This window comes from Falco cherrug, chromosome 2 (assembly GCF_023634085.1).
Source record: "Falco cherrug isolate bFalChe1 chromosome 2, bFalChe1.pri, whole genome shotgun sequence".
NCBI classification, from domain to species: Eukaryota; Metazoa; Chordata; class Aves; order Falconiformes; family Falconidae; genus Falco; species Falco cherrug.
Window position 1 is genome coordinate 34,093,996 of NC_073698.1, and position 26,210 is coordinate 34,120,205.

General features: G+C 37.7%; 1 protein-coding gene across 2 annotated transcripts in view; it reads left to right on the forward strand.

Annotated features, from left to right (window-relative positions):
- VWA8 (von Willebrand factor A domain containing 8) overlaps nucleotides 1-26,210 on the forward strand; it is a 185,969-nt gene that overhangs the window by 106,293 nt on the left and 53,466 nt on the right. For both annotated transcript variants that reach the window (XM_027815848.2, XM_027815857.2), the window contains exons 26-35: nucleotides 2,492-2,643; nucleotides 10,910-11,018; nucleotides 11,923-12,061; nucleotides 13,353-13,555; nucleotides 20,178-20,294; nucleotides 20,774-20,838; nucleotides 20,938-21,063; nucleotides 21,706-21,815; nucleotides 23,808-23,962; nucleotides 25,682-25,883. In XM_027815848.2, coding sequence (XP_027671649.2) covers nucleotides 2,492-2,643; nucleotides 10,910-11,018; nucleotides 11,923-12,061; nucleotides 13,353-13,555; nucleotides 20,178-20,294; nucleotides 20,774-20,838; nucleotides 20,938-21,063; nucleotides 21,706-21,815; nucleotides 23,808-23,962; nucleotides 25,682-25,883 — 1,378 coding nt within the window. The remainder of the gene's footprint in view (nucleotides 1-2,491; nucleotides 2,644-10,909; nucleotides 11,019-11,922; nucleotides 12,062-13,352; nucleotides 13,556-20,177; nucleotides 20,295-20,773; nucleotides 20,839-20,937; nucleotides 21,064-21,705; nucleotides 21,816-23,807; nucleotides 23,963-25,681; nucleotides 25,884-26,210) is intronic.

Below are 26,210 nucleotides of genomic sequence, written 5' to 3' on the forward strand. Positions count from 1 at the left end.
ATTTGAATTAAAGGCATATGAAGAAAAAATGAGAAGTTTAAAATAAGAAGATCCTCACTCCCATCTTTTGCCAAAAGAGGTAAAATAAAGCAGTTAGGTGGTAAAGGTGTACAATATGTAGTAATTCGGTGATTATTTCTTTAAAATTCTTTTTATTTACTTCATTTACATCTGTGGCGGGTTGACCCTGGCTGGGTGCCAGGTGCCCACCAAAGCGGCTCTACCGCTGCCCTCCTCAGCTGGGCAGGGAGAGAAAATGTAAGGAAAGGCCGGTGGGTCGAGGTGAGGGCAGGGAGAGATCCCTCGGCAGTGACCCTCACGGGCAGGGCAGGCTCCGCTTGGGGGCATTAGCTTAATTTGTTAGCAATCCAACCAGAGCAGGATAATGAGAAATGAAACCAAATCTTAAACCACCTTCCCCCCACCCCTCCCTTGTCCCCGGGCCCAGCTTCACTCCCGCTCCCTCTCCCCGCTCCCAGCAGCGCCGGGGCCGGGAATGTGGCTGGGGTCAGTCCCTCACAGGCTGCCTCTGCCGCTCCTTCCCCTCAGGGGCGGCTCCTCACACCCCTCCCCTGCCCCAGCCGGGTCCCCCCACGGGTGCCGTCCCTCAGGCACAGCCGGCTCCAGCCTGGGTCCCCCCGGGGTCCCCAGCCCCGCCAGCAAACCTGCCCCAGCCCGGGCTCCTCTCCCCGCGGGGCCACAGGCCCTGCCAGGAGCTGCTCCAGCGTGGGCTGCCCACGGGTCACAGCCTCCCTCGGGCACCCACCTGCTCCGGCGTGGGGCCTCCAGGGGCTGCCGGTGGGGATCTGCTCCTCCGTGGGCCTCCCCGGGCTGAGGGGGACAGCCTGCCTCAGCGTGGGCTTCACCGCGGGCTGGGGGGAACCTCTGCTCCGGGCCTGGAGCCCCCTGCCCCTCCTGCCTGCCATGGCGGCTGCGGGGATGGGCCTCTCACGTGCTCCTACTCCTCTCTTCAGCTGCAGTTGCCGTTACACAGGTTTTTTCCCCCTGCTTCTTAAATATGTTATCAGAGAAGCTGATAATGGCTTCTGATTTGACCCACCACCATGGCTGATGAGCTCGCCCTTGGCCAGTGGTGGGTCCATATTGGAGCCAGCTGGCACTGGCTCTATTGGACAAGGGGGAAGCTTCTGGCATCTTCTCACAGAAGCCACCCCTGTAGCTCCTCCACTACCAAAACCTTGCCACACAAACCCAATATACCATCTTACAAGAGTAAGATGATTTTTTCAAATGTTTTATTAAAGAGTATCTGTGAAAAGACTCAGTGACTTGCTTTATCAACATATTCAACTTAAACAGCTGTTTTTATCAATGGCAAGTAAAATCTAAATTTTACACGATACATACTCTGTTTAAATTACCTAAATGTTGTGGGTGGTTTTTTTTTTAAATGTTTATTTAAGCCTTTTATTATGGCTGCATATATTAAGGACTGTGTTTATTGGAATATGCCTTAATTTAAATGGGTACAGGTACATGTTTGCTGTTGAAATCTCAGGGTAAATCAAAAGACAGTGGAATTTACTGACTTAGCACTTGAAACCAGTTTCTGGAAAAGCTAAGCCAGCTTTTCACACCTATAGTGTCTTCTGCAGGTACCAAAAAAAAAAACCTTTCTGCATTTCAGTTTATTCCTATTACATCAGTTTAATTGACTGTGCAGTCAAGGCTTTTAAGTCTCACTGGCTTCTAAGTCATAATGGCAAGCAAATGAGAGGCAGGAAAATGTGTTTTGTTCTTGCAGAACAGTAATTAAAAACTGTGGCAATATGTGAGTGGTTGTTCTGAAACCTGGAAGAGCACACTGGCCTTAAATCATCAGTCCAGTTCAGTAGCAAAACTTCCATTGTTGGAAATACTAGTGAAACTCTGAAACTTTTTTTTTTTTTATGTACACAGCACATTTCAAGTAGTATTCTTCACTAAGAAAACAATGTTTGCAAATCTTAAATAAATTTGTGTTTCTACTAAAACCCATCATTGCCTAAAGTCATTTTTAGTAAGCAAGCAGATTATCTTCTGCTTTTCTGTATGCAATGTTAAGAATCAGAAATCTTAAATGAATTGTGTAGTTGAATTATAAGAATATATATCTTTTTGTCAGATCTTTGCTACTAGTAGAAAGCAGTTCTAAATTGAAAAAATACAGGTTATATTTAATTATATGTGCCAATGATTACACATCTTGTTATGTGTATAACACAAACAGTTCTTGAAAACATGAATGATGTTGAGTATTTAAATAACTGTCTCCTGCTTGTTTGTTTAGTTCAGGTTACGTTTCAGTAGCTTCATTTTGACTTAAAGCAACATACCTTCTGGAAAATAATAAAAAAATGATTACTTGAGCACTTGTCTAAGTTGAGCAAAGTTACTGTTATAACTGTTCATTTTAGAAGTATTTAATAATATGTTGTAACTTAACAGGTACCCAGTAAAAGCAATTTGGGGATTTTTTGTTTCTTCACAGAAATTTCCAACTGAAGGACTTGCAAATGTTGTTCGAAATGTATTTGACTTTGACTCCTACAACAACGAAATGCGTGAAATTTTGATGAGCACTTTGCACAAACATGGGATACCTATTGGAGCAAAACCGACCAATGTACAGCTGGCCAAGGAGTAAGAATAACATAAGATACATATATTAAGAAGAAAGATCTCTCGCGGTCACTTTTTTATAGTGTGTTATCTTGCTGCTAACTGATTTTAAAACAACCTGGAATACTTGAAATCAGTCCTCCTCTGGTTCAAGTTTATATTCCTTTAAATAAGTTACAACAATATAAATTACTTTAAGATAGAGTATTTGCTATTACTAGTATTTAATCTTTAATGTCCATGTACATATTGATAGCTTGTATGGTAAATGGATATATATTAATAAAGGGAAATACTTGTTTCTTCTCCTGTGTTTTTAATTGAATTGCAACACATTTCTGTCCAGTTCTTTATCACTTAAATTAGTAGCAAGAAAAAAAATAAGTTGTCTTCAGCGGTAGTGGGATTTTGTCTTTGATACTCACAAAAGGCTCTAAAAAATACTGCTGCAGAATAGGATCATGCATGTAAACATTTCTGTATGTGTCTGTATATCTATTATTCTTCAATTATGTTACCAGTTGACATGTTACACCATATACTTTTTTCAGAGGTTAGACTCAAAATAGCTTTTTTTTAAAAGACTAAACAGGATTATGAAACAGATTTAACTCATTCTTCTACAACAGATATCACAGGTAACAGGCTTAAGTAGATCAGAATGAAAAGCAATAAAAGCAATTAGAAAACTTACTGTGGCTTGAACTCAAATACATAATTGATTTATGGAGAAACAAATATTTCCCTTTCGTCAAGAAAGCTTTATGGATATATGGAAAATTGAGTTTCCTGTGGGACATAAAAAAAAGTATGTTTGCTAAGGAAGGACTGATTCTTATGACATGATGCCTTGATATTAGGTGTCCATGTGTAGGTTTCTCCTGTTGGAGCACCACTGTTATCATATCTAACATCCTACGTATAACTATTAAAAGAAGACTGGCAGTTTAATGACTGAGGTGTACCTTCCAATTTTGATGACAGAAGAATTTCATGCCTAGGGAACCAGTACTTGAACAACTACAGTGTCTATCAAATTGACAGTACGCACTTGAAACTTTTGCCATAGTTTCTTTGCTAAAAGTCACTTGGTAATTTCTATTTTAAAGAATTATGATGTTTGTCATAGTTTTTGAGAAATTTGCACTTCATTAACTTTTTAGAAGTAGGATGTGGGTTTACATGGTTGGATTGGAGAGGAGTCTTTAGTAATAAGATCACGGGTTTAGGAAACATAAGAGAGAGGCTGCTGGAATTGGGGATGGACTGTTCAATCTAGAACTGAGAAAATAGAAGGAAGATCTGATCATATTGAATTAGGGATAATAACCTGATCATTTTGAATCCATCACTGATATTTTATAGGACAGATTACACCAAGGATGACAGACTTAGAAGGCCCCCACAAGATGCTGATCAAAAATTTCACTTGACTGGCCGCTATCAGCACATACTGTCTACTCTGAAGGCCCAGAGGAGGAGAAACTACAGGAGCAGTTTACACACAGTTGATAAAAGCAACTTTTTCTTAGCTCTCACCATGCAAGATTGGGAGTAGGCTGACCGCCTGGTTTTGATGATCCAGGAATCTTGGTCTCATTATCTCACTTGCATCCAGCACAGCTAGCATGTCAGGTTTTCCTACTTCTCCATTCTAAGATAGCCTTCCTCATGAGATTTAACGCTGTGGAGCTTGTAAGCCACAGGTGGATCACCTTGAGTTAGACATATCTTTCAGGAATGGTTTAGGCACAGTTGATCCTGCCCTGGGGTAAAAGAACGTCTAGATTTTCTCTCCACATCTGTTCCAGCCCATATTGCAAGTTCCCGTGATGACACATTGAGGTAATTGGGTATGGGTTTTGGACCACTGCAGAAAAGGTGCTTCCCGAAGCTGCAACATGATTAGAACTAGAGCACTGATCTCCTCTATATTGTTTTCCAGGAATATGAATGTAGGATAATGGTACTAATCTAGTCCATCCCACTTCCTTCAGGAAAGATGCAAGTTAATCTAAAAAACTCCTTATCTGATTTTTTTGTCATGATTCATGTCTAAAAACCTTCAGAGATGGAATTCTATAACCTCCTAAAGCAAGTCAGTCTTGTTTCTAAATATCCTTGCAATTAGGAAGTCACCTCTAGATTAAACACATCCATTTCTCTCAATCTTTCCCCTTTTTTAAGCCCTCTGGTTGTTTTTATTTTTCATTTATGCTCCCCCTCTCCATTTGATTCATGCCTGTCATTAGGCATTGTGGGTGAAACTGGGCAGGTTAGTTTCTGCTGGGGCTGAGTATGCTAATACAAGAGTATAGTAACTGAGATGTATTTCATTCATCAGTCCCTTTTCAAAACCCCAGTATGTCTGTGTTTCTTGCAATGTTTAATTCATGTCTAATTTTCTAAATATGAACTTCCAGATCTTTTCTGCAGAACCCTGCATAGTGCTTACCCCATCTTCACCAACTTCCTTCATAATTACATTTTTCTTACCGTCTTGTATTTTTTATCATATTTGTCCTCTGATTTGTCAAGATGACTTTCAATTTCAAGCTTGTTTTCCTACCTGCTTATAGTCTCTTACAAGTTGGCAATCTGAAGGCTTTTTAAGTGTGATTTCTACAGTGTCCTGGTGAAAGCAGCATACCCCCACAGAGGTTTACTTCTGTGCCCCAGTCTTAATTTGCAAGACTATTAAGACCTATTAACTTGCATAATACATTGCTTAGTAATTATATTAATTAATGTGAAAACTAGGCAAATACTGCAAACCTATCCTGCCTGAGGATGTTAGTCATATCTGCAGCAAAATCATTGCTATTGATAATAATACAAATCCTGTACAATTAAGAAGTTTTGCAATACAGAAGCATTTCCAGGAGATTGCAGGACAGGAAAATCATTATACCGAGTTGCTGACTCCTTTATACAGGTACTCTCTGGTATGTCTTGGATCAAATGATTTGTGAATCCTTATTTTCTTTCAATAAGCTTTGGAGAAGTCTATCACCTATTACTTCATCTAAAAGAAAATAATAAATCAGAACTATTTAAATTGCTGCTGAAATAAAAGCGCTGAAAATGCAGGAACAAAAACATGAGACATATGAGCAACACATTGCAATACAGGGTCTCAACTGAAAGAACTTTAAGGGTTGTATCCAGCTGAAATTACAGGGGAAATTTAGAAGACTCTTATCAGTGACCCTTATGGGAATTTTAGCTTAGGTTCTAGAATTAATATATCTAAACTTGGAAGGAAAGATTAGGTGGTGTCTAATGACCGTTTAGAAAAGAATTCTTGCAGTAATTATTTTTTCAAGAGATAATTTTTAGTTGCTAATTGGTTAATTTCCAAAATTAGTATCATATAATAGACCTGTAAAGTAATGCTTTACTTTTATTTCCTTCACCTTCAGGTGTCTTTTTTTTTTCCCCAAATAGAATGACCATTCTGCAAGCGACTGACATGTCTGGTATTGTCAGGTTATAACGTCATGATATTGTCTGTCTCTCCTACTATTGCCTTTCCAGTAGTTTATAATTTTTTTCAATATTGTGTGTAAAGTAGTTGGCTTGTCGATGGTGCTTTGCCAAGACATTATGGGTAAAATGAATTACTGTACTAACTCATTATCTTTCTTCATGTACAATTACACTTTGTGCAAACTGTCAGGGAATGCAAGGCCTAACATAAGACTGTTCTGTATGTCTACTCCTATTTTTAATCAAAAGATGTTTAGATAAAGTATGGAGGTCTGGTTTGTAAGGAATTTTCCTGGTTTATACTGTATCATACTCAAGTCCAAAAAAATTAGGTTGGATGGAGGTCTTTTCAGCTAGATAGAGCACAGGCTGTTACTGAAGTTGTTGAACAATACATTCTGTGCCAGCACTGAGCTGGTTTGCAGGATCATGTACTAAGCAGCTTTAATGTCTGTCATAGTTCACATCCACAGCTGTATTAGTATGATAGCTGCTGTAGAGAATTTGCATTCAGTGGAACTTCAGTCTTACAAGATTTGTAGCCATTTTCCAATATGTTCTCAGAAAGCTAAATAAATAACTTTATAAGGCAGGTTCTATTGACTTCTTGAACACAGTTGTTTGGTGGATTTTTTATTAGCCTAAAATGGATTTATTTTCTAAGATCAAAAGGGTAAAAATGAAAATATATCGGGTTTTGTAGGTGTCACTTTGAAAAGTTTTCCAGCAGCAGAAGCCACTAGAGTATTATCTTTTGACAGATTGTCTCCCCTTAGACTGCTGTGCATGAAGATCAGGCTAAATAATTTTTTGTAGAATTGCTCCATCAGCTGTAGGTCCTGTGCAATCACCTTTACTAAGTAAAGTACCTGCTTACGTAACCATTTGATGGACAGAAGTGATCTTGTAGAAAGCCAGGATATAAAATTAAGAGTAAATAAACAGAATATTTTTTTTCTAAATTTATCTTAAGCAGTAGGCTTTCACAGATCCATAATCAAAGAACTGATTAAGAATAATTCCTTAGAATTTGCTTTTAAGTCTTGGCCTTTGTCCTGGTTTCAGCTGGGACAGAGTTAATTTTCTTCATAGTAGCTGGTACAGTGCTGTGGTTTGCATTTAGTGTGAGAATAACATTGATAACACAGGGATGTTTCAGCTGTTGCTGAGCAGTGCTTACCCTAAGGCAAGGGCTCTTCAGTTCCCGTGCTCTGCCGGTGGGCAGGGGCACAAGGAGCCGGGAGGGAGCAGGGCCAGGACAGGTGACCCGAACCAGCCGAAGGGATATTCCATACCATAGCGTTGTGCTCAGTATGTACTGAGGGGAGTTGGCTGGGGGCCGCCGATTGCTGCTCAGGGACTGGCTGGGCATCGGTTAGTGTGTGGTGATCAGTTGTATTGTGCACCTCTTGTTTCTCTTGCATTTTATTCCTCTCTCTCTTTTCACTTTTCAATAATAATAATAATAATAATGACAACAATAACATTTTATTTTACTTTATTTCAATTATTAAACTGTTCTCATCTCAACCCATGGGTTTTACTTTTTCCTGATACTCCTGCCCATCTCACTGGGGAAGAGGGGAGTGAGCAATTGTCTTTGTGGTACTTAGTTGCTGGTTGGGGTTTAAGCATGACAGCTTTCTTACAAGATCACTGCTGTCTGTTGCGTAGTTCTTCTGTTCTAGAAACCCTTTCCAGCTTTTGAGAAAAGCCAAAATGACAGATCACTCTGTACACCCAGCTGGAGAGAGCAGTGGAGTTTCAGTACCATTCTTACGCAGCCACTGCACTTTTTACACCCATTAGATCTCTTTGCTTTGCAGATTATTGCCAGTGGTAGCATTTCCGTGGTATTCTGTCTGCCTTTTATGTAAACGCTGTTTGGTTAATTAGTTGGAGATACAGCAGTGTGCCAGGAGTGCCTAGTGAAGCTTTTTATTACTACTGTCACTTCATGTTATTTTCAAAACTTTTCAGTCCTGGGAATAAAAGGTAATTTCCCTCCTTCATGGCGTATCATATATTTTCAGTAGAGGAAAACTGTTAAGATCTGTATGTTTTCAGTGTGGGCATATTGTTCCAGTCCCTCTGCACCCTCTTGATCTCCTGAAAAATCATTCAGGAGGCAGACTGGTTATAAGGCCTGTAATGCTACTGGCTTCTTCAGTTCTTGTTTTTTCTTAGACCAGATTTATGTGAGAGAGCAGTGAGGTGGAGTAAAAAAAAAAGAGTTGTCCGGCCCTGGAAGAATAAGATCCTAATAACTTTTGACAAAGAACTCTGTATTATGAATTCTGCTGTTTATTCTTAAATTCTGATCTATCTTTCCATCCTCTTTGCTGTTTGTGATGACTTGGTCTGCTGCCTCAGGGAAGCTAAATCATTCAGAAATAGGGAAGCGAACAAAACCTCAAGAATCTAGGAGAAAGGAGAAATCAGTTTTCCTGAGGGAAGAGAGGAACTATTAGCAAAGCAAATCTCCAGAAAGCTGAAACAGAATGGAAATATTTTCTTTCTTTGGGAATGCAATCTGTAATTCTGTTGCTATATAAAGCAGGGTATTTGGTTAGAGCTAGTTATTAACATATGTTTTGTTTTAGGATTTAGTAAGTTTTCATGATTATTAGTGAACCTGTTGATTTCTAGGATGTTGTCCATGGCAGTAATATGTAAGGAATCAAAACTCAAGTCCAAATCCTTGTGGAAGTTGATGTTCCATTTGTTCCATGAAGCTAATGGGAACCAATTATTACTGATTATAGGCATATCAGAGATTATGCTACTTGGGGTCACATAGCAAAAAAAAAAAAAGTCTCTAGTTTCTTTTTGCACATAAGACAGTTTTGGCTCAAGACATAACCAACATTTTGCCAACAAATAATTTTGAAATACAAATGGAAGCCTGAAATAAAATTCCAGTTTATGGATAAACTGACATTTAGTCTAGTGACTTGACTGTTTGCCTGTTTTCTGACTGTATGAATAAATGTATATAAGAATTGTGTATATGTTGAAGTAGAGCATCCCGCATGTGTTTTCCTAATGGTGTTGAATGTTGCAATCTACAGTACTTGGGCATTTTTTTTGAGTCTAGCTTAATTTTTCTTCTTAATTTGGGAAGAATCTGGTTAGACTAGCTAGTCATAAAGAATGGGAAAATGCAAACTGAAGTGAGGTAGAATGCAAAATCACTTTTCAAATGTTGGTATCTATTGATATTCTTAATTAGGCAACAAACAGGCAATGAAGACTTGACTAGCTCTTTAACTAAGAGAGGGAATTGCCCCAGTGGCATATTGCTGGCAGCTGAATATTTATCTGTGAGCAACAATGATCTATAGCGTTAGCAAAAAGTGTATTTGGCTATCTGACTGCCTTGGCAGATGGTCCAAACACAGAATGCCAATGGAGGCTGAGTGACTATCTGCCTGTGAGCACTGGCTTCCCCTAGTTGCTTGAGGTTTGGTGTCAACATACCAGTAACAATTTTTAATGCAGCTTTCCTGCATGACTTGCAAAGATTAGAGTGTGCTAGTGTTCATTCCTTGACTTTTCCTTTAAGTTCTCAGTGGAAAAAATAAAATAAAATAAATATTCCCTGAATTTCATGTATAGTCCAACTGCGTTTTTTTGATTTAGGATCCCTTCTTATTCTGAAAAGAATATCAAGAAGAAATTAAACCTCTAGTATCTAGAGGAGCCAGGTTGGTTGGTGGGGAGAGGGGAAATAATTGTGACTGTAGGAATGAGCATTATCAGACAGAACAGAAGAGACCAAGCACAGACTTTTAACATACAGTCTAAGAGAACTTCCTTAAAATAGATTTAGGAGATACTTATAGAAACTGGGAGAAGGAATGTCTTCTGTTCTCTTGCCAAGTCCTGTAGCTATACAGTAATATGCAATGGCATGTAACACAGAATGTAGTTTTGATAGGATGTCTCTTAGGAGCAACTGATCCCAAATAAAAGAAACCAGAAGTGATGAGTTCATTAGCTTGAAGGTATTTATGCCAATTAATGAAGTCAAACTGCTTTTAGTGGTTGCAAATTACTTGAGAGGAAAGAAAAATTGTGCTGTCCCTGTTTTACTGTCAAGCTACTTTGTCATATGCCAGTGTTTTCTTTTCCTATATAAATCAGTTATGCTGTGGCCCATGTATTTCTGCCCTAAACAAAAGATACAGAAATAAAGAAATTAGATCGAGGCATGCAACTGAGGCTTTCAAAGATGTCCCTTACCTTTCTGTGGACTGGGCTGGCCAGAAGGCAATGTGATACTCTCATGTCTGTATTCCTTTGCCTTTGTTCATGTGAGCAGTGGCAAAATATATTGAAATATATTGTACTATTGTTTCACTTTTGTTGCATGGTTAACTCATCACAGTGTTTACTGTGCTTATTCTGCGGGTTTTTTACGTGAGTATGCCACTGACAGGAGTTCATTTAAGTGGTACTATCACACCCTGCCTGATCTGAATAAAGCAAAGCAAGAGACATTTGTATATATTTTATTACGTATCTCAAATAATTCAGACTAGAAAATTTTTCCTTGTGAGGCCATATCATGTGAATTGTTGCTGCTTTTATGGTGCTGTTCAGGTTGTGACTGTATTAGTATTACAGAAAGCTAAAATTTTGGTGATTTAAAACATACTTTACCATGGAAGCATTTTCTACAAGAGAATCTTCACATATGTCTCATTGGAAAAATGCAGTTGTTCAAATGATTTATTCCATATCAGTTGCTGGCTAATGAATGTAAAAATTGGTTTGTTCCTACATTGTTTGACAGACTGCCATTACCAGATCATAAATTTATGGGCTACTGGAAAGTCAATCAGCCGGGGAATGCAGAACAGAAACTGCTGTGTCCAACAGAAACTCAGAAAATAGACATAAAGGTTTGTCTTTTAAGTTGGTGGGTTTTTTTCATATAATACTGTTTTTATATATCAGGATGGAAAGAATCTAAAGCATGATTAATTTCTTCAGGAAAAAGAGTATATACAAAGTGTAGTCCTTGTTACCCATTCTTGGGGGTTTTTATACTGACTAGAAAAATGAACATTTTTGTATGTGTAGCCCTCACACTAGTTATACAATCATTAAGTTTGGTTAGAAGTTCTTGAAAAGAGGTTTTTATAAAGATATTGAAAATACTGTATTTGAAGGTGGCCAGTTTAAGGCCCCAGATCTCAATTCTTGGATAAGATCAGAGACTGAAAAGAAAGCTGTTTTCTTTTTCTATTTTGCATGCAGCTGAATTCTTATGGGTCTTTGGCACTGTCAAGTTTGAATTTGAAACTTTGGTACAGTTTGACCTGCAGCCAAAGCTTCTAAGTCCTTTTCAGCTTTAAGTTCTTGGTTTAACTTCAGTCATTTTTACTTCAGTGAATAAGGAAAAACCTGAACTGCTAATGTGATGTAGGGGTGAGATTTAAACTTTATATAATAAGAAATCTCTATTGAACGTCTTTGAAACAGAAATATTCTGATTTTTTTTTCCTTGTATGGACTGCGTTTTATCAGTACATGATACCTCTTGTGCCACTGGGCAGTAATGATTCCAAACCAATAAAAGACTAAAGAGAAAAGGCGTGTTGGTTTCTATACTGTAAAGAAAATTACAGTAGGAACATTCTGAGAGCTTGCAGAAAAGCATTTCCTTTTCACTTTTATTTATTTAGTAGTTGCTCTGTTTCTGTTGTTAGTTAATACTAAATCTTGAAGAAGACGTCTAGATTTTTTTTAAAGAATGGTGAGTGGAATATTTTAGCAAGCACTCATTGTTATCATTTATTTTAGGGCCCTGTGTACTTAAATATTCAAGGATTTCCACTGGAACGACATGAAGCCAGGTCCCTCAGTTTCACAGAAGAACTTGCTTTTTGGACACTGCCTTTGGGTGAAATTAACTTAGTTTGCGATGTCACAGTAACAAAAGGTACAGTAAAAAAAAATCTGCTAGCTTTTGTAATGATCCACAATATTGTAAATATGTGAAATACCCTGGAGATGAGAAGGGACAGGGCTGCTGACTTCATAATAGCTTGCTGGTAGCCAGTGGCAGAATATAAAAGGGCAATATGAGGGATTCTGAGTGTAATAACAACACTTCAATGCATTTACAGTTGTGTGGATTTCTAGGTATGTTTACAATGGAGTACAGGAATAGTACTAGGAATTGGAATATGGGACCAGAGGATATGGAGCATGGAAATGGAGTACAGGAATAATAATTTATCTTTTTCCACTTTTTTGTTTAACAGTAGGTGAAATACAAAAATAATCAGCCACTTAAATTGGAGCATAATTTCACTGAATTGTTGTGGTCTTTGTAAAGATATGCATCTTTCTCAAACCAAGAGAAAGATATGTAATTAAAGTAGAACAACCACAAAATTGCAAGTTTCTTTAGTTTGTATGTTCAACACCGTATTACTTCACAAAAACAATTCTTTTGACTTTTCCTCTCTCAATTCAGTTTAAATACAAATCTTCCCCTGTGCTTGTACTGATTAAAATTCTTTATTACTTTTTAATTTTCTCACTCTCTGCCTCCCTGCCTTAGTTACCTATACCACTTATGTCCCAAAGTGAATTGGGTCATTGGGAATATTCATGAACATTTTTAGGGTCCATCATTAAACATGTCTAAACTTTATTGTGTATTGTAAACAGATTGCTAATGATCAATACTGGAATGCTGCTTTTTCTGCTTGTAACCTTAGTTTCAAATATATTAACAGACTTTTATGACAGCAAAACAGAAATCAGGTGGCTTTGTATTGATGTCAAGCATTGTCTGAAATCAGTCAGGAAGGTGCTGTATGTGAAAAGTTCCATACAAAGTTTGCATTCATCCTATGTTTAATTATTAAATACATTAATTGAAAGGGAGGACGGGATAGAGAAGGAGGGAGAACCAAGATTATAAACAAATAAAAACATCTAGATGGATTTTGTATATACTAGCAGCTGGCAGGTGCTGCAGTCTTGTCTACACAAATGTGCTTTGGACTGCTTGTTTGACGAGTTAACAGTATTACGGCAAGATTCTGCCTGCTAACATTTAGTTAGTAGCAAGAGACCGTTTCTTTTTATCTCCTGTGTCAGCAGTGGTAATTTTTCTGTACATTTTGCTATATCATCTGCCAAGGTTATGACATATGTATTTCCAGAAGAGCAATATATGATATCAGTAGCCTTTCATTAATTTTACATTCTTATTTCAGAAGATGAAGCTGAAAATGTTCTTTACGTCACTACATGCAATCCTGTTTCCTTGTACTTCATGAATGTTTCCAGTAAGAGTGGATACTTTGTGGATCTTTACGACCTCTTTCCAAGAACAGTTGGAAGTGTCTGGCAACCTTTTGTGACTGTGGCACTGCTGGGAAATCCACTCAAAGGTCAAGTGGTTCTACATGAAGAGGAGGTAAAAAAAAATTAAATACAGCTAAATATTTAGTGATGAGTAAAGTAGTATCATAAGGGTAGGATTGCTGAGGAGTCTGCCTCTGTAGATTGAAATAGCCTGGACAAGCCTACCCCATTCAGACTGTTCTCTTTTTCATTATACGTGAAGCTTGGGAGTTGCCTTCAGCTTTAGTTTTTATGTGGAGATTTTCCTCTTGCACTGTTCGGCTGGACAATGTCCTTTTGTGTTCTTGAAGCTGAGTTCTACCTGCATATCTTATTTCTGTTACTGATAGAGGGAGATTGACCTTCATGGGAGAAAAGGAGATAGTTCAGAAGTCTCAGTCAAGTAGCATATATTTGCAAAGTACAAAGTAAGCTGGTTTATGATGCAAACTTAAGTTCTGCTCCGATCTTGTCCTCTTTTTACTTTTCAAATAGGACATGAAAGAGACATTTTCTGAGTCAGAACGTAAAATGTTGCTTTTATTTGCTTTGTGATGCTATTTTTTGTATTGTGAATACTGAAATTTCTCATTCTGTAACATCTGAAGTACCAAGACTAGAAAGAAGACTGTATAAAACTTGACATCTAGTGTATCAGTAACACAAATTTAGAACCACTGACAACTTCAGTGTTGGTTTGACCCAAATCCTTTTTTTAAAGTATTGCGTACTTTCCACATACTTTCCACTTTCCATTACTATCAGTGAACTGATTGGAACGTTTCCAATTGAAAACTTCTTTGCCCAGGAGTGGGAAGAGACAAGAGTTGATAAAGTGCTGCTGCTCTTCATTTTGTAATATTAATAATAGTTTATTATGTTACCTACCAGTCATAGTGGTTTGACATGGGCATTTAATGTGGTCATTATTGTTGGTTGGCTTTGCCTTTTCCTTTTTTTGTTCTGAATTTCTTCTGCCCATTTTTCAGTAGGTGAGAGACTCTGACCTAGAAGAACCTTTCCTACAGTGAGTTGGGTTATTACATAGTTTTCTGTCCTTTCATAACTAGTGTCTCTGTGATATTGTTATTCCAGGAACATCGGTCAAGTGTTGACACCACTTTCTGGTCTCAAACGCTACAGTTAAGCTCGATTGCCTTATGAAAAACACCATTGTTCTGTGTTTAGTAGAACTGCCTATGCTTTCTTCTGCTTTGCCTTGGACACTTTCCAGTGCCAAATGGAAAAAATACCATTCTGAAGTTACCTGCTTGTAGTGATTGCCTGTGCTGTTGTATTGAGCAGCTTAGAAGTACCATTTGGGCTATTTTGAGATGCACATAACACATTTGTTTGGTTCTAAACAAAGTTCGGCCTTTTTGGCAAAGTCAGCACAGGAAACTGTAAAACAGATGGCAGTCTATCTCATGTCTAAGAATGTTTAGAATGTCTCACACTTTTTAATATAAAGCCCAGCAATATTCTTTGCTTTCTAAGTCTCTAAAATTCCTACTGGGAAAATAATTGTCCTGCTAGTTTTGCTTTTAACCAAATGACAGTAACATTTGGTGTCAGCAATGAAGTTTTTATCAAAGGTTCATCCATGAAGCTTTAGGTAGTTAACTCAATGACTGGTTTTGCCTGTCCTCATGGAATATATTTTTCAGTGACAGTATGAATTAAAACTCTGAAGTAAAGTCTGTTCTGTGGAGAGACTGTGGTAGCTCAGATGACTTCAGTTGAGCTGTAACCTCAGTTTTTTCTCTGGCAAAGCTAAAATATTGCCAGTTTCAGTCTTGCCTTTCTTAGCTGGTGCTACAGGTGAACAAATCCTGTCTGAAAATAAACCTGGTTTACACTGCTGGAAAATAATACAGAATTACAATATTCTGAATGCTTTGCATTACCGTAGGACTTTTTACACAGTATTAACATTAAGATAGACCTCACTTGCTGAGTGTGAAAATATGTTTCATTGAACTACAAACTTGGTTGCAAAGTCATTGTATACTTAGAACACTATTCAAAAATAATTTTAGACTTCTTGAGTAACTTAAGTAAGCATCTTGCACAGAAAAAAATGATGGAAAAGGTTTCTTTTATGTACTGCATGTTCATATCCATGGACTACATTAGTAATTTATTTGGGACTAGTTTTCAAATGAGGCACAGTTCAGATGAATACCGCTGTTACAGTCTGCAGAGCCACTTCTATCCTTCCTTATGCTAAGGTTCATGTGTTAGGATCTCAGCATTTCTACTTCTCACTGAATCAAAAGAGGGATTCTCAAGTAGTTTAGTTTGTCCACATAGAGCTTAGGTTTTATTCCAAACATTTCCTGCCGTGGAACCATGGAAAAAACATGTGCTTCATGCACCTGTGTAATGAAGTGGATATTGCTGTATATGAAATTATATCCATTATTATTGATGTTAGCAGGTAAACATATAATCTAAGCTAATCATCCAAGTACCTGCTGTATCTGTTGGGAGGATAAAGGTGATCTACAAGAGCAGTTCATCTCAGCTAAGGTAAAGCGTGGTGAATGCCCTCTGGAGGTACCTCTCTGTTTCCACTGGCTACAGAAGGAACCTTGACATATAGTCAGAATTCCTGCCTTCAGGTGTTCTAAGGTTAATGGCAGTTGTAAGCTCAGAATTTGCAGCATTTACATGTTAAGACAAGTAGATTAGTGGCACTTCTGTATTTTGGACAAGGCTCCAAGTGTTGGCTATTTGTGCTAAGAGTGCATCAAACAGATCTTCCAAGAAAAAAAAGTAATGCAAATGATGTATGTGATGCTTTAGAGGTTCATCTACGTCTATTTACAAAAAGACCAAGAAATTTTAACAATATTTTTAGAAATAAGAAGTCACATTTATTAAATAAAGTCCTTTTAACAGCTGATATTTCATAAATAATATAAACCATTAATTAGACAATACCAAAAGCTAAAGATTTTTCCCAATGTTTTGTTTTAATAAAGGTCTTTGGACATTAATGTTTCTGACTAAGTTATAAAAAAGAACTATTTTAAACAGATGATAACCTTATTGGAAAGTATGAGGTGATGATGTTGTGGCTCTTCAAATAAGCTTGTGTGATTTATTTCCCAGATGACATCCATCTGGATTCAGTAGAGCCCTCCAGTGAAATAAAATGAAAAATCACCATTCCTTCCTGTCCTTTTAAATAAAATTTTACTAAAACTAAACTCCTCGTGGACTTAACTTAATAGCACAAATCAGACATTTGTCTGCTTTTAAGCCACCTTCTGTCATGGTTTAACCCCAGCCAGCAACTAAGCACCGTACAGCTGCTCACTTGCTCCCCTCCCAGGGGTATGGGGGAGAGAATCGCAGGACTCAATCTCATGGATTGCAATAAAGACAGTTTAATGGGACAGAAAAGGAAGAAAAATAGTAATAATTACAATAATAATTATTAAAGAATTAGAATATACAAAACAAGTGATGCACAATGCGATTGCTCACCACTCGCCAACCGATGCCTAGCCAGTTCTGAGCAGCAGCCCCCAGCCAGTTTTCCCCCAGCTTTATATGCTCAGCATTACATCATATGGTACAGAATATCCCTTTGGCCAGTTGGGGCCAGCTGTCCTGGCTGTATCCCCTCCCAACTTCTTGTGCCCCTCCAGCCCTCTTGCTGGCAGGGCATGAGAAGCTGAAAAGTCCTTGACTTAGTATATACACTACTTAATGACAACTAAAAACATCAGTGTGTTATCAACATTATTCTTATACTAAATCCAAAACACAGCACTCTACCAGGTACTAGGAAGAAAATCCCAGTCAAAACCAGGACACCTTTACACCTTTTTGGAAGAAAAAGTAGGTGATTCTTTTTCTCACAGCACTGTTGCTCTCAGTGAGTGCAGCCTGTTTTGGTTCTATCTTCTTGTTCAGACTAAGCTGATAGACTTTGAAAAGGCTCTTCAGAAATCTCAAGTCATTCCTCATAAGGTGGGGATTGCATTCATCTTTTCAAAGCAGCAATACCTCTGCCTTGTCCTCCCCACTAACTTCAGGGTAGACTTGTATTTCCTATAAAGCTTCATGCCCACCTATTTCACTTTTCTTTTTCTTTCTGCATCTATTGCTTTTACTGCTCTGAAGGAGAGCAAATACAGACTGAAAAGAATTCTGATAAATTTATGCGTGATTTTGCGTGGGATTATAGGAGGAAAATGCACATGGAGACTTGATTTGCGTATAAATTAACTGCACGCTTACATTTTTTCTTACACTTTGTTCTGTTGAAAGGCTACAACTGGGTGGACAGAGTAACCTACAGTCTAACTCAGAGAGCATAACAAGCTTTGCCCAGGCAGTGTCCTGCCAGCATCCTTTAACTCTGCTTTTATCTTTCTTGGTCAGGAAGTGGTGCAGGGAGGGAGGGAAGTGCTTTTCCCTGTACCACATATTGTTGGAGCTCTTTGTCAAAGCTCTCCAATAGCAGAGTGAGCGAGTCTGTGGTACAGAAGCTGACACAGAGATCCACTTCTCTCACTACATGTAGGAGGTGGTAAAATCCTTCAAAAGAAGACTTTTTTAACAGTTTTTGGTCTAGCCTGAAACACAAGTGGGGACCTGCGTATGGAAGTACCTGCAACATACTAGTAGTAACGTCTGAAACCTTTAGTCCCCATAGTATTTTGATATATGGTTTCAGGAGGAAGGGTTTGTTTTCTTCAAAACTAGTTGAAGTTCTTAAATTATCTTCTTTTTTCTATTATTAATATTATATTATACTTTCCTTTTCTGTAAGTCCACCTTGTAAGAAAAGGAAAGGTGCGCTCTGTCTGCAAAACCATAGGAACAACTTCCCATACTAGCAAAGTGAAATCACAACCCTGTTTTCTTTAAGGACTATTAAGAGGAAAATGCTGGTGAAAATAAAAACAGCAGTAAGGAAAGGGAAACTTTGCAGTAACTAAAAATAAAGGCACACCACAAGATTGGTTATTGCATCTGTCCAGAGTTTGGAATTCCAGACATTGGGGTCAAGAGGTCACCAAAAGGTTACTTTTCTCCCAGTCAAGAACAAACACAGCAGAATTGCACACCAACATCTTCTCCCAGCCCACTTGAAGAGTTGCCAAAGCTGCTCTTGGATGTGTTTGGGAGTGACGCAAAAATCTATTTTTAAACACAGACAGAATATACATCAGTCACTTAGCACAGAAGGAAACCATTAACATCAAAAGGGGTGGAGTAGAGAGGCTTTTTATATTACCAACTGCTCTCATAAATTTAACGCTAAGTAGAAGAATGTAATTGATTTGTATGTGTTCTTTATCTCACGTGGAAGGCTATGCCATTGCTTTGGAACAGCAGTGCTGTTGCAGAATTGTGTAAATATCATATGGCAGAAAACCAAAATCCCAAGCAAATGCCCTGTATTTTTTTCCTGAACCACATTTCTGTAATTTTGGTTTGTAATACATAAGCAAACTTCTTTTTTTAGAAGTACTGAACTCTAGCTGAAATTCCCAAATGCTCCAAATAACATGGTAATATTTTAAATGCTTTACCATATTTAGCTTCAAATTACTATCATTATTAAATAAAGTTAATTCTCTCAAATAATTCTAGTGAAAATATGAAGCATACCCAAAAAGAACAAAACTGCTGTGACTCAAATTGTTTGTATTTGTTTTATTCAGGAGAATTTGTGGGAATTTATGTTTTACTCCCTTAACGTCTGTCGTGCGTTATTGCAGATGTTGTACGTAGACAGTTTACTTTTAGTAAGTCATTGCAGAACCTAACATCTCCTTGAATGGCAAACAAAAAATTCAGCCCCAGTCTTAATTAATTTGTTCTTCTGTATGTTTTAAATTTCATTTGATGGCGGTTAAGGTTGGCCCTGGATGATTGTTCTCTTGAATTCTTAAACACATTAGGAGCAGCTATAGTAGCTTGTAAAAAAAAATTATTAAAATGCCCCCATCATTTGATAGCGTGCGTGAACCCTCGGGCATTGAGTTAACATGACTGAGAAATCTAAGAAGTTCAAAATTTAGCATAGCATATTTTCACATGTTTTGTGTGGAGGATGGTTGCACCACTCTCTTCACTATCCTGTCTGCTTCTGATCTCCATCCTCTTCAGTTATCCTGCTGTCCTCCAACAGTTGCCCGACCTCTTACACTGTAAGCTGTCTGAGCATGCAGGTCACAGAAGGATTGTCACGCACTGTGATATTTAATAGGCTCCACGGTGTCAGAAGTATGAAAAACAGTACTAAGCCATTTCTTCTCTCACCAGCTTTTCACCGTTGGTGTAACTTAATGGTGGATTCTTTAGAGGAATGCTAAGAAAACATAAAACCTGAAATTAAATATTTTAGTGACTTGACAGAATAAAACTGGTATGTCTCTCACCTGAAGCTGACTAGAACTTGTCATACTAGCCTAATTCCTAAAGTTTCTGCAGAAGTGAAAAACTGGAATATCATTCCAGCCCTTTTTGCATGTACTTAACCTCTGCAATTAAATTTCTCCATGAACTCTGAAATGAACCAAGAAGGTTCAGCCCATGTTCTCCAACAAAATCTGGATCATCTTTTCAAGATATCCAAAGTTGCTAGAGTTGCAAAAGTGCTTCCGATAGATTTGTTGTATTCTCTTAAATGGGCTTGAGATATACATGGGTCTGCTTTTCATTTACAGAGCAATGTTGTGCTGTTGCTGGATACAAACAATGGTGCCCTTCGCCGACTTTTGCTCTTACCAAATGCTCAGGAGTCTCCTAAGAGAACATCTTGGTGGAGCAGCAAAGAAGAGATGGTGAGGAATAATACCTGCCTCTATTATACTACGTAGTTTTTTTAAATCAAAGCTCAATATTGGAAGAACTGTCCCAGGATTGTTTATCTTTCTGTTTTTACAGCCTAAGCAGTTGCTTACTCTTGTATATGTTTAAATGCTGTACACATAAAATAGCATTGTTATGGAATAGTGATACAAAAAATATAAATAAGTTGCATTGTCTGAGGTTACATATCCTTAAATATCCCTTTATTGAGCTAGAACTGGAAATAACTGAACATTTTGTTACAAGGGATTATGTCCAAAATAATGAACTCAATTGTGATGCGATTATATGACTTTGGGACAAGGCAGGCTAGATAACATTTTGAGAGGTAATTAATATCATGGATTATTCTAAATAAAGGGAAAATGTAGTACGTTTTCAGGGGAGACAGGAAACTCACTGGGACGAGTCTAACAAACACTAATTGCTGTTATGACATATTTTTATACAGAGCGACTACAAAATGTGCAGAGAGTTTTCACACAAAAACTGGCTGGTGTTCTACAAAGAAGCAGGGTGAGAGTAAAATATATCTTTGTATTATATTGATTTTTAACAGAACTCCTGGTATACATCCCTATCTGATTATTCTTTTCTTGGCTTCCAATTTTACAGAAACAGCCTTATTGTACTGGATGTATTAGAGGGTCAAACTCATACCATCTTGCTTCCGATCAATCTGAAATCTGTTTTCCTGGTGGCTGAAGACCGGTGGCTCTTGGTGGAAAATGAAACAAATCAGTTAGTTAAGCTTAGTTTTTTTGATGGGATTATTTCTTTTTCATGTCGTCTTTATGTTCAAGAGTTTCGCTCCTGGTCTCAGAGTAGGGTTTTTTTTCGGTTTGTGAGACTGGCTAAACTTAAACAGTTGGTGTTCAAGGTGCAGATTGGCGCTGGTGGAAATACAGGTGGGCTTTCAGAGTAGGAAATGAGAAGGGTATGCCAGCCTAAGTTAATGCCTCTGAAAATCTAGACTAGCTTTGACTAGCATGTTAATACTGTTTTTACTGAGGTGGTATTGATCTTTAGAAATTAGAATGTTGGTGGACCTAGCTTTGGCAATACAGCCATATCATCCAGAGTTAATTCCTCCTTGCTTTACTTTCATTGGCATGTGAAAGACATATTACTTTGCTGTCATATTTTTATGAATGCACAGCAAGTGGAAGTGTGTAAATAGTTACCAGAAGACATATCTGCCACTTTCTGGCTTACCCTTTCCTATCTCACAGATGTCTGGTAAATCGTATCTAGTTTTAGCAAAAGGTGTTGATAACCTTGTTTATATAAATGTAGAATGTTTTCACTATTTCAGAAGATAAAAATCTTTGTTTAGAGTTACAAGCTTAATTAGGAATTACTATAAATGTTTATCCTTTACAGGAAATTTCTTTTAACCAAGTGTGCCCATATGGAAGCTGAAGACAGTGAGGTTTGCCAGCTGTATGCATTGAGTGAAGAGCCAGCTGATACGGGGTTTGGCTTAACAACGGGTATTGAATGCAAGCTTGGCTTGTGTTTTTTTGTTTTTTGTTTTAATCATTTCTGTGTTTGCAGATGCACAAACAAGGCTCTTTTACTTTAAAGGTCTGGGTAACCTTCTCTCTGATTCTCTTTTTGTCCTCCCCTTATCATGTCTGGTTAATAATAACTTTTCACAAAGCAAGCCAAATTCCATGCTCAAATTTCAGGTTGTTTGAATAAAGCATCTTTGTTTCATTGTGGCATTTAAGACCCTCAGTCCTGAACTTTCAGGAAACATACAAGCATACAGAATGGAAAAGGAAACAAGACAACTAGGCAGGGATTAGAGCATAGCAATAGAAGGGACCAAACATATTGATGAGTCCAATCTGTATCCTTTTGCAGGTCTGTTGTTCACACTCAGCTAAGCTAGAAGACATTTCCCACTAGTTATAAAAATACAAAGACATGTTCTGTTAAAATAGAACAGAAGTCAGAGTTTCTGAAGTTCTGCAGATAGTGTGCAGGATGCCATTGAGGCCATCACACCTGTGTTAAAAGATAGGGAGATTTTTTTCAGTACAATTCCCAGATGGTGCTAGGCATTGAGGCATGTCTTAGCTACAGAAGAAGGCAGACCTCTCCAATGGACATCATTCTGTCTGGTAAGATCTGCCTATCTTCAGATTTTCAGCCCTGAGCATTTGATCACGGTGCACAAAATCTTTAGCCTTTCTGGTTTAATAACACTGGAAGTACATGTGCATCCCACATAACAGTTTATAGGCTTTGGCCTATCTCCAGTGTGTCTCGGAGAGAGAGGGAAAAAACAGAGAAGCTAATTTATATGTGTTAAAGGGGGAAAAAGTTTCATCCTGGTCCTTGTGTCTAGCATAAATATGAAGAATGAGATTAACATAGTGTAAACATGATACAAGCAAATGTTATTGACAGATAACAAATATGGCTTACTTTATACAAACAGCAACAAACTGGATACCAAAAACTCTAACCACTGATATAAATATCTAGGATCCTTTTCATCTCTTGTACAGTTTACTCTATCAACTTATCAAGCTCCATCAGAGCACAGTAGTTTCCTTCCTCTTACTACCTTATTTAGAAACCATTATAGAGTATCATTCCTCAGATGGGTACTAACATTATTATAATTTCCAATCTCGAAGTATTTGTGGACAGTTTATTGCTGCATGCTTTTTGTGCTATTTTTATCCTTTGTTATCTTTTCTCTCCCAATCTAAAAATCTATCATATCCCCTCTCCACTTTTTTTCCAAATCATCCAGCAAACCCCAAATGTAACTTCTTCAGCCTTTTCTCATTCTTTGAGGCAGAACCCATGGCAGAACTAAGAAAAGGTAGACCACTGTGGGTTTGCCGCTGACCCAAACCAGTAGCCCATTTATCCTTTGAGGGAGAAAATGTTTTCTGCTGCCAGTGTACGCCGCAAAACTAGAGACAACAGGTTCTGACTGTGTTGATAATTTGAGGCAAGGTAAAGGGCTGTTGCAGTTGCACAGAATAACATTTAGTTTTCCTTAGCTTAATGAAAAAGAAAATTAGACCATTGTTTACCAAAAATGTACAAACAACATTATTTAAATTGCAAAGACAGCGAGACAGCTACCAAGAAATGTCACATTGACACTTAACCTGTGCAAACCCACATTTTGCCTTTTTGTGCATTTGCGTTATAACAATCTTCAATGAGATCACATGCTGTTCTATTCCATAGGTTTCCTGCCTCATTTGCACAGTGGAGGGCAAAATTAAGTGGTATAAGCAACTGCAGAGCTAACATTTCCTGATTTTTAGTACTTAATTTCACAAAAATAACATTCCTGGCTTCTTTTCTGGTTATAGTGCACTATAAGCAAATCTTAGTAATTTTATGCTCAAAGTAATAGCAGTGATCAGTGCTCAGCACTTTCACAGTTAATATTGTTTCCTATTGCACATCTGGATTTAATGACTTTCATTTTGTTTAATTTCCCTGTTTAGCATCAGAACTGTGTGTGCCGCATGCAGTTTCAAGTGACCAGCTATCTTCAGAAAGCCTCAGTGCAGCTGTGGGACAAAAGATCAGCTCCCCCAACAGGATTTTCTCAGATGAACATAATTATGCTACTGTTGTTATTGGTTTCCCAGACCTCTTGGTAAATACTCAGCATTATTACACAATGAAGTAATATGATCTCATTTATTCTGTAACCAGTTAGGTTCCTGTTAACTAAATGATATGGTAAAAGAAGGGAATGACAGTAAATGACAAATTCATGTAGTGTACACTGTTTGGTAAGGCAGTCTAATCTAGGGGGATTTCAGTGGAGTTTGAAGTAATAAGAAACTGGACAATATAATGTCTAGCACAGGCAAAATTCTTTGTAGATAAGTTCTGAATAGTGCTGGTTGGAGGAATATTTTCTAAATCATGTGGGTTTATAAGTATCTACTTAAATATAACTGACAAAAAGGGCACCAGTATCATTTTGGACCATTCAGTGTGAACATCTAGCAGCAGCTAGCAGATACAGAACATGGCAACAAAACTATGCAGCCCCTTCACTATTTAATAATGTAGTTAAGTGTAAATACTGCATGTAATTGTGCTCACTGCTGTGACACAATTAGAAAAGGACCAGAAAGAAAGTGAAACTTAACAGTGTAATGATTAAGGCGGTTGCAAGGAATGGAGGTAAACACAGGGAAAATAAAAGCAGTGTTTAATTCTTTGTATTTATTTATATTTACTACCTAGTGATACATAAAAAGGGTGGTGTTTATGGAATAAATTCTGTATCATGTTCCCATAATAAATTGGGGCAAATTAGAAGATTTAACTGTTAACAGGCATTAATTTTGGGAAAATCAAATGATTGAAGAAAACACTCCAAAATCCAAAATTATTCAAAACCACATTTTTGTCAGTAAGACATTCCCTGTCTTTGGAATTAGCTTTTGAGTTTATTTTGATTTGGATTTATACTACCAGATTGATTATACTAGCTCTTCATATTATTTATAATAGATGTGAGTTTATTGCTGGAAAAGCGAGGTAGCCTAGGGGAGTGAGTACTGAAGATGCTACACACTTCAATACCAACACTGGTAACGCTGGTGAGGAAGCATTTTGCTCTCACTGATTGAGACTGGGCCCTGTCTTTCCTTATATATGGTTTTAAATGTCCACCTGAATGTCAAAGAGGGAGTGCTAAAGGTGAACGTGGAGGTGGTGGGACAAAACTTCAGATTCAACGTTTAGTGTTAAATGGTGTAGGTGTTCAGTATGAACAAGGTATCTAAGCTCTTAGAATAGCGATGCTCAGCTGACCAAACCTAAAGGCCTTCTTCAAGATCAGGTGACTTATTCTCTAGGCTCAACTGGCTATAGCGGGAGATGGAGCACCTGGTTCACATGTGGACACCTACATTTATGTTTCTGAACCTGGAGCCAAATCCCAACCTTAATGCCTAGCTTTGAATTTGTTACTGAAATACCTGTTTGCATTTATCTACAGTAGTGGAAACTTAGACTATGGTAATAGTTTCTTACATAGCTTGATTCCAGATTAGGTTATTTCAATGCTTTCTATTCCTGGTTCAACGTGAAAAAAAATTTTTCATTCAACTTCATATCTTCAGAGAGTCTCATTTCCTAAAACTTGTTTAGGTAGTCTATGTTTTTTTCACTATTCTAGGAGGTTTTAATCATAAAATAATCCAGGTCTTTTCCTTGTTGTGTGGTCACATGTGAAGTAACCACAGTAGCTACATTTGATTTGAAATTAGAAAAGAAGTGGAACTTATCAAGAAACGTTTGGTTTTTGGCTCAATAATAGTAACATTTTGTTCAGTAGACTCCTTCTCTCTTGTAGTCTCCTAGTGAAGTGTATAGCTGGAAAAGAAACGCCTCTCTGAGTCACAAACGTGCTTCTCCTTCTGATCCATTTTATTATGGAGGCCGGAGGAAAACAGGAGCTGCAAAACAAACCAATTGTATAACTTTATTGGCTTCTAATCAAATAGTCAGAATTTTAGCACCTGGAGATGTGCCTTTGAAAGACATTTACCCAAAAGGTAAGAGGTTCATATGCTTGTGCTGCAACAACTTTACACACTTGTTTTTGTTTTGTAAACAGCAATCACTTATGATTTTTTTCAAAATGTTTTTAAAGAATCACAAAGCAAGCATTTGAGGAGGAATGAGAATATTTGCACTCATTTTTAAAATTAATTTGGATCTTACTAACACGCTGAATTATACTTCTGACGAATTAGTAGGCTGCTTACCCTGAATATCCCAGTAGATGGGATCTCCCTCAGTCTGCACTGGGAACCAGCTACAGGAATATGATCATTCCAGTTCTGCGTTTGGCTTTCACCAGTGTTTCCAACCTCTGCTCA